The sequence below is a fragment of the Hordeum vulgare genome, chromosome 2H, assembly GCF_904849725.1.
Source record: "Hordeum vulgare subsp. vulgare chromosome 2H, MorexV3_pseudomolecules_assembly, whole genome shotgun sequence".
Lineage (NCBI taxonomy): Eukaryota > Viridiplantae > Streptophyta > Magnoliopsida > Poales > Poaceae > Hordeum > Hordeum vulgare.
In genome coordinates, this window is record NC_058519.1 from 507022913 (window position 1) to 507031233 (window position 8321).

The 8321-nt window shown below is 42.8% G+C and overlaps 1 protein-coding gene across 1 annotated transcript; it reads right to left on the reverse strand.

Annotated features, from left to right (window-relative positions):
* Positions 1-540: 540 nt before the first annotated feature.
* LOC123426890 (endoplasmic reticulum-Golgi intermediate compartment protein 3-like) lies at positions 541-7434 on the reverse strand. Its single transcript, XM_045110792.1, has 13 exons — positions 7085-7434; positions 4426-4499; positions 4098-4181; positions 3861-3941; positions 3631-3711; positions 2757-2849; positions 2465-2644; positions 2266-2333; positions 2104-2155; positions 1878-1931; positions 1684-1776; positions 1398-1464; positions 541-1094 (listed from the first exon to the last, which is right to left on the reverse strand). The coding sequence occupies exons 1-13, from the start codon at positions 7224-7226 to the stop codon at positions 1003-1005; spliced, it is 1161 nt and encodes a 386-aa protein (XP_044966727.1). The 5' UTR covers positions 7227-7434; the 3' UTR covers positions 541-1002.
* Between the last annotated feature and the right edge of the window lie 887 nt (positions 7435-8321).

Here is an 8321-nt window from a genome sequence, read left to right on the forward strand (position 1 = left end):
GTGTATGTAGACATATTTTAGTTTGACTCTTCGCTCATTTCAGTACATATGTAGTTCATATAGAAATATCCCAAACATCTTAGATTTGTGTACGGAGGGAGTAACTATTACTTCCATACTTACATGTGAGACCGGCACTTTTGAAAAAACACAGATAGCAAATACAGAGCTAAGACCTTCCTCTTGGCTTTAGTTTCTCTATCCAATATTTTTTCTTACACGGTCACTTGAAATTCTCCAACACATGCCGCGTGCAAACCGCTTCTCCTCATTTCGTTCTCTTTTAACCGTGAAGGACATAACTATTTCGACGATCTGCTAAGCCACTAGCCTTACTTATCAACTTTCTTTTTTGGCTCCATTGCAATGCATGAGCATTATGCTAGTCATAGTAGAGCACGTGGAGTAACCACTGTCTTCTGTCAACAAGACCACGACTACAAAACATGACGATAAGCACCTACGACTAAAGCAATATTCTTCAACAGTAATACCTTCAAAAGGTTACCAGGAAGATAAGTTACGAAAAACACCCTGACAAACTGAAGTTAGTTTCCTTCAAATGGTCTTTACGTTTTTTTTGTTTTTTTTTAACCTGGCCTGTAAGAGCTACGAAATGTCTAAGAAAAATACCTGTCATGAGTATTGTACAGTCTACATCACTCTTACACAGATTTACAAAAATACAAAAACTTGCAGTTTAGAACGACAAAACCTTTGTCCTTGTGGACTTAAGTGTACAAAAATTGAGCACCTCCGAAATGTTCCATTTGCCTGAGCGATATACGAACATCGCAGACAAGCCATTTTGTATGCTGGCAGCTTCAGCCGGAAAGCAGGCAGCGCACCAGGAGTTCCAGAGCACAAGCTGTGACAAAGATACCGGCCTGTTGGTTCAGTTGTACACTTTTCGGACTTCGGAGAAGACTCTTTCTACTGCAGCTACAGACTAGAGTCATTCAAAAGGAGGTACTGCAGCAATAGGAAGGCTTGATTGAAAACTCAGGTGAATTTGCCGAGTTCCCTCTTCTTAGTGATTGCCCTCTGGCCATGGTAGACAAACGAATCTATGATTCCAGAAACAGTGAACACACCTGTAAAACAAGAGGACATGTGCCTTTGGTCATTGGTTGAACTGCTGAAAGGATGTTGGCTATATTGATTGAGTTCATAGTTTTCCAATTCCAGGACATGGCTAGCAAAGGGTCATATATTTTACTCGTGAATCAGGAATGGCCTTAATTAAATATTCAACTGAAGCATAACAGTTCAGTAAACATATGAACATAAAAGGTGTACTGTGATGTAAATGCTCTTATATTTCTTTAAGAAGGGAGTATGATTCAACAGAAATAGCTAATTAGTTTAAAGAAAAAAGGCACCAAGGGAAATATTACCTCCAACAATAGCGCATACATTAGTTAAGAAGTGTAAGAACGAGACATGGCGCTCCGTAAACGTGACCTGTTAAAGGCATGTATGCTAAAGTTATACAAATATACCGACTGATGCCTTGTAAAAATATCAATATAAAATGCATGACTAAAGGTCTCGAGGGAAAAAAATCCCTCTGTCATCTGAATAATAAAGACAATAAGTAAATGTCGTAACAGATAACTGAACTAATGGAAAAGAACAGAATGGAGCATAGTCATGCCAAATTCAAGTACTTCAAGAAGGTACCTTAATTGGTGAAAGGTCATAAAAGAAAAACACGCCAGGAAGAGCTTGTACCCGACCACTATCGCCACTTCTGGAATGTTCTGTCACAGAAAACTACAGCAAAGAATAACAGCATCTTGAGAAATGCTAATGATATAAATGCATCCACATAAGTTAGTACGCTTGTGCACACAAGGGATGAAGTCACAAGATACCTGATTGGAGAGAATAATTTGCTCATTTATGTGAGAGTATACAGTGGGAACAACCTGGAAAACAAGAGGGCAAAAGGAGAGCATGGTAATATTATAATCATGTGTTCGGACTACAATCATGTTGGAAGTAACAGGAATAACTGAATAAGGATCTAACAAAATTAAGAGCAAATGAGAAATGAAGTAAGCAAGTTGAGCTGGCTTTGCAAGGACCGAGAAGACAAACCTTAACAAAGTATTGAGCCATTCCATATGATGAATGCTGGATCCATTGCGCCCTACACATTGGCCAAGTATGAACATATTTTTTTCTTAGGGGATAACTATTTTTCTCAAACACAGAAAAGGATGAGGAAATCAACAACATTACAAACAAAATAGAATTTACCCGTCAAGGGGATTGATCACACCAGGAAAGGGTTCTCCAAAACTCAATTTATTTATCTTATGGCTGAGCTGGCATTGTAAAGGATAAAATGGTAAGTCTGGATATTTTAAAGCAAGCATATTGGCAAGAAAAATCTAAATGTTCCCATCAGTGTGTGAAGTACAAAGAAATATTTACAGATTTCCTTAAGTATGATTACATTGAAGCTATCCTTTTGGAATGGAAGCAGATCGTGAACATGAACATTTGACTGCTGGAAGCTTTTCCCTGGAGCAAAGTGGAAATTCCCAGCAACCTTGTTAATTTCCAGAAAGCCATAAATGTTGCATCCTTCACCTTCTTCATCCTTTATCGTTTGTAGGAAGCCCTCGCTTTTGCACTACAGAACAGCGCACACCGTACAGTCAAATTTCCTTGAAGGTGAAGGAAACACACAAGTTACATGAAGTGTATCACATGTCATATGCGTAGCCCAAAATTCATTGGTGTACCTGATCGATCGAATCTGGATTTGATACGCCCCAACCTTTCTTTCTGTATGCTTCACGGACATCTTCACACGAGTTACAACATTGTTCAGGAGACTGCATTCAAATAATATATTCAGTTAAAGTGCACACCAAGAATAGCAAATGCGTTGAATGCAGGTAGCATTGTGGGAGGACTATTTAACAGCCTATTCATCTGAGTATAACAAAACAACAACAAAATAGAAGAGAAGCTGGAAATTCTTTCAGCAGAGAAAAAAGCACTAGTTGACACTAGGTATTAGTATTACATAAGTGAGTTGAAACATAGAAATTACACTCTCAAGCAGCATCGATGTAAAGGAGAAACACAACAGATTGCCAGAAAGATATGTAATTAATAGTACAGTAAGCAACATGAAGAACACTGCTAATGAGAATAATTGAACAGTATGCTTAGAAAACAAAAAATGATCTGAGCCTGATCCAAGCCACACAAATATATATGAATAACTCCTGATGTTAGCTGTCAGGTGTGCCTTTTGCTCCATAACAAGTACGAGTTGTGCATAACCATGATGTAGTTATCAGCTGTGCCTTTTGCTCTATAACTCATAAGAGTGAAACTAGTGGTGGCGTAATTCACATCCAGAACTTCAAATGGAACATTTAACATAAAACATGATAAAAAAAAAAGAGTTGGAATCAGCCCACAATTGAATATTTCAAAACTTATCAACAACAAAGAAGTTCATGTAGCAGTTTCTGGAAGGTAATGAGAACAAAATAGTGAACAATAGATTATTAAAAAATTGCTGCAAGTCCAAGAGAAGTCTATAAGTTTTTGCATATTACGGATAAGGAATGAAATACTACGTATAATAACAAATGAGCATACTTCTTGTGCACCATAACATGAGCCACAATAGGTCTCATTGTGTTCAAGCCTTCCACCATGATGTTGTAAAGGTTTTTCCACCTATAAAAGGTCAACAATAAAAAGAAAGCACAAGTCTTCAGGTCTAACAAATATCAGGAATTGAACAATACGCCACCTAGCTGGTAATTTACTCGACAATACATAGGAGTTATAAGTGTAATGTTTAATAGAACAAATGAGTCACCGACCTTCATCCCACCAACTGCATCTTGCTTAGTTGCAATAACATTGCCATGTGCATCGATTCGCTGCTTGAATACATCATGTTTCTACATAGAGCATTATAGTGAAACAAGCTAGTTACTACAACCTGGCAGCCAGATAGATCAACCATAACTTGTACTGGGTAAAAAAAAAGCAAGATACTGAGACAGAAACATCTGAAGCAGCATAGGTAGCAACAATAACAATACAAAAATACATACCACATCAAGGTGCTCTTGTCCACTGATGTCCATCACATCAACACTAATAATAGAACACTGAAGGGCTGGAAAGGTGATATCAAACTGCATTTTGTAGCATCAGACCAAAGGTAGATGTTAGCAAGTGTCTGAACAGAAAGTAGTATAGATAATTGGTTAACAATCATCGTACATTCATACAAGATACTAATTCTTGAAAGAGAAGGCCCAGTGTGGAGAAATGATATGCAAGAAAAAGAAAAAAACGGTCGGCAAGTCAAACTAAAGAAAATTAGGAACGGGGCGGTTGTTAGTAATTGGTGAAGTGGGAAAAAGAAACAGCTATTACATTTATGCGAAGTTTTTCTCCTCTTGAGGTATCAACCCTTAGTGTTGTCTCTGTAACTGCATGAAGATACAATCCTGCATGGTGAAACATCAACAGTTGAATATAGGATGATGAATGGTACTCCCTCCGTTCCTAAATATAAGTCTTTTAAGAGATTTCATTAGATGACTACATACGAAGCAAAATGAATGAATCTATACTCTAAAGTATGTCTATATACATCCGTATGTAGTCTTCTAGTAGAATGCCTAGAAAGACTTATATTTAGGAACAGAGGGAGTAATAGAATACTAAACAGATCATAGGTTAGGTTAACATTAATTCTCCTAATCTTCCGATTCCTGGACATTTTATGAAGTAAAATACATAACAAACTAAGACATGTGCATATTCACATGGTAGTCATGTGAAACTTGAAACGCCAAGATCAAACAGCTCTTTATTTTCCTCCTCTGATAATTTTATAGGTAAACTTAGTGTACTAATGATTAAGAGCATCTACAACCGGAGCTCTCAAAGCCGCCCCAAACGCCCCGGCGGGCTACCCTGTCACTGTTCGGACTGAAAAACAGCACCCAACCGGGCTCCCCAGAACCAGCCCAAACGCTCGGGCTGTCCGGCAACCCCCATATCCAGCTCATATGTGGGGCGGATATGGGGAGGCACGGATGCACCCGGGCATTGCCGCCACATCGGACCGGCCCACTATGGCCCGCTCCGCCCCCACCACTGTCCCCACAAAAACCCTACCCAGTCCGACAAACCCTCAGTCTCTCAGTCCTCTCGCCCTCTCCGTACCCCTCTCGTCTCCTCCACTTCCTCTCTCAATCTCTCTCCGCCATGGCCCGGTCTGGCCACGACTCCGACAGCGAGACCGATCCCATGGACTAGGATGGCATCATGAAGGAGGAGGCCTCCGGCTCCGACAGCGACACGCCGGACGAGGAGGAGCTCACGCTCCGCATCGCCATCCAGCGGTCACGGATGGACACCGGCAGGAGCTCGAGCTCCGTCGCATCCGCTGCCAGCTCCTCCGGATCCCACTGCAGCAGAGCTCCTCCTCGCACATCCCGTTCCAGATCTGGAGTAGAGCGGCCCCCTCCCCTTCCCCTCCTGTGCCAGCTCCGCCCGGGCAGCGTTGGGTGCTCGTGCCCGCAGCTCTCATGCGGATGTGGATGCCGGAGTCGGAGGCCAAGGCCGCACGCCGTGAGCGGCAACGGGCCGCGGCGGAGGCCGGCTCTTCCCGCCAACGCACCTGCTCCGTCCCCGTCGACTCTGAGGAGGCACTCCTCCACGAGGTCATGCGTCGTGTGCTGACCATGGCGGAGTCGTACACTAGGCGCCCCTGGCGCAAAAATGCGATGGCACTCCGGCTCGGGCTCGAAGATTCGAAGCGCCTCACGAGGGAGAAAGAGATCGCCATGGCCAAGGCGGCCCGCCAAGCGAAGGAGCAGGCCCGCGCCACCCGCCGCCTCTCCGCTTACATCGCGTCGGCGTCGGAGAGCGAAACCACTAGCACAACAACGACGATGATCCTCTGGCCGCGGACGCGTACATGGAGGAGATGGACCGACGCGCCAGTGACCGCAAGGGCAAGGGCCCGAAATGGTGATCTCCGCCTCTCCTCATCGTCTAGCTAGCTATATGAATATTTTGTATCTGGTAGAATCTGGCAAACTATGTCTTTTGTGTCCGATGAACTATACCCGAATCTATCTATATTTCTCGCTCAATCTATTGTGATATTCATCTACGTTGTTGCATGCATTTTGTGGAATTGAGTATTCGGATATGGGGACTGCAGTTGTGGACAGTGGAGAATGGGGACTGGCCGGTCAGTGCCAGCGTGCGCATCCGGACACCTCCGCGGGCGTATAGGGCCTCAGACAACTGTGGTTGTAGATGCTCTAAATGGTCTTTTCCACACATGACCATTATGAAGATAGTCTAACACTGATCAACATGAATCCTACTTTAACCTATATAGGTATACCAGGGCAGAAGAAAAGCTGATTTCTAATATCAAATTTCTGTGATCTGAACCTTATGTATGCAAAACTGTTCTTCCAGGTCACTACTGTCTCTATGTTAAAGTAAACATATCATCGTCTTATCACCTAAGTGGCACACTATTTTCCGCACCTGATTAACCAAGAATGACAAAAAGTATGACACTAGATTCTCCATGCTGTCTAAGGTTTCACAGTTCAGTGGATATAGTAGAATTAAACGACAACATGATTAACCAAGCACAACACAAAAGTAACACCAGAATCTCCGAAACTGTACAACTGTTCGGTAGATGCATCAGAATGAAACAAGTAGACACCAATGGTGTACGCATGAACAAAAAAAGGGAACAGGCCAAGCTAGACTCTGTTGCAAAACACAGCACAACAGCACATTTGGGAGGAGAACTAAGGGCTCAATTCCAGTCTCACAGACCAAATGAACGCACTAAGTCCGCCCATCTGGTGTACACAATAAATCATGTAAACGGACCACGAGATCTCCGCACAAGCCGGGCAAAACCAAATGCGACAATAGGCGACTGCTTTGCTAGCGCCAAAACCCGAATCTAGAAATTCGCACGGTTAAATCCTACGGAGGCCGCAGGAGTGTAGTGAGAGTCTGAGATCCGAGCGAGGGAGGTGCGTACGGAGCTCGGAGACGAAGAGGAGGAGCATGATGAAGGAGGAGGCGAGCGTGATGGCGCCGCCGGAGAGGGTGCGGCTGTAGAAGTCCTCGTTCACCTTGGGGTACGCGTCCAGGCTCCGGAGTTTGGACAGTAGCCCGTCCATGGCCGGAGGATCTGGGGCGGCGCTGCCCCGCGACGACGCCGCGGGGAGGATTTCCGGTCTTGCTTGAGAGACCGGGGCGTTGGGGACGGACGGACGACCGAGGGCTGTTTCAGTTTTTTTTTTTCCTTCCGAGGAGCCTTGCCCGGGGAGTTGTCTGATCGGAACGGGAATGGAGCACGGGGGACGAGCCGCCGGGCAGGCGCTGGCTGGCTCGGCTTTCTTCTGCTTTGCACTTTCGCCCTTCTTCTAGTGGGTTTCAATTAAGTGTTGTTTTGCGCCCCGTGTACTCTTCGTAAAGAAATATAAAAACGTTTAAAGAAGTATTTATTTCATCAAAATATTACAGTATAGCCAACTATACGTAGTTTAGATACTCCCTCCGTTCCTAAATATAAGTCTTTATAGAGATTTCACTAGTGGACCACATACGGATGTATATAGACATATTTTAGAGTGTACATTCAATCATTTTGCTCCGTATGTAGACACATAATAAAATCGCTTAAAAGACTTATATTTAGGAACGGAGGGAGTAGCTATATACTTCCTCCGTTCCTAAATATAAATCTTTTAAGAATTTCTATTAAAATACTACATACGGATGTATATAGACATACATTGAAGTATAGATTCACTCATTTTGCTCCGTATGTAGTCCCCTAGTGGAATTTGTAAAAAGATTTATATTTAGGAATGGAGGGAGTATAAGTTACCAAGCAGCTAGCTTGGTAAGCTACCAACAAAAACTTGCAATCTATCAATAAGTTCCTTGTAGTGCAACATGTCCATCTAGATTCAAGTTTAGGCTTGACACATATGATCATAATTTTTTAGACTTAATTCTTCTTCTTTTTGCCTTACTCTTTCAATGGTATAGCGTGCCCGCTAAGTACGAGGAACATATGACGATTTCGTCATTGTAAAATTTGTTGGCTCAATCTCTCAAATGTGTTCACATGAATATGATGTGTGTGCATGCATCTATGAAGAGTGATTGTACGTGAGCTTCTAAGTTTTAGACATACTGTATTTCTCAAAAAAAAAAACAGTATGTGTGTTTATTCTTTGAATAAAATCCATAGATACCTCTTATAA

What these genes read in the sequence shown, in the direction of transcription:
- LOC123426890 (XM_045110792.1), bottom strand. Translation starts at nt 7,226, where the DNA reads ATGGACGGGCTACTGTCCAAACTCCGGAGCCTGGACGCGTACCCCAAG. An exon ending in GACAAGAGCACCTTGATGTG is followed by an intron (nt 3,942 to 4,097) that starts GTATGTATTTTT and finishes TGCTCTATGTAG; the next exon opens with AAACATGATGTATTCAAGCA. An exon ending in TGGCTCAATACTTTGTTAAG is followed by an intron (nt 1,932 to 2,103) that starts GTTTGTCTTCTC and finishes CTTGTTTTCCAG; the next exon opens with GTTGTTCCCACTGTATACTC.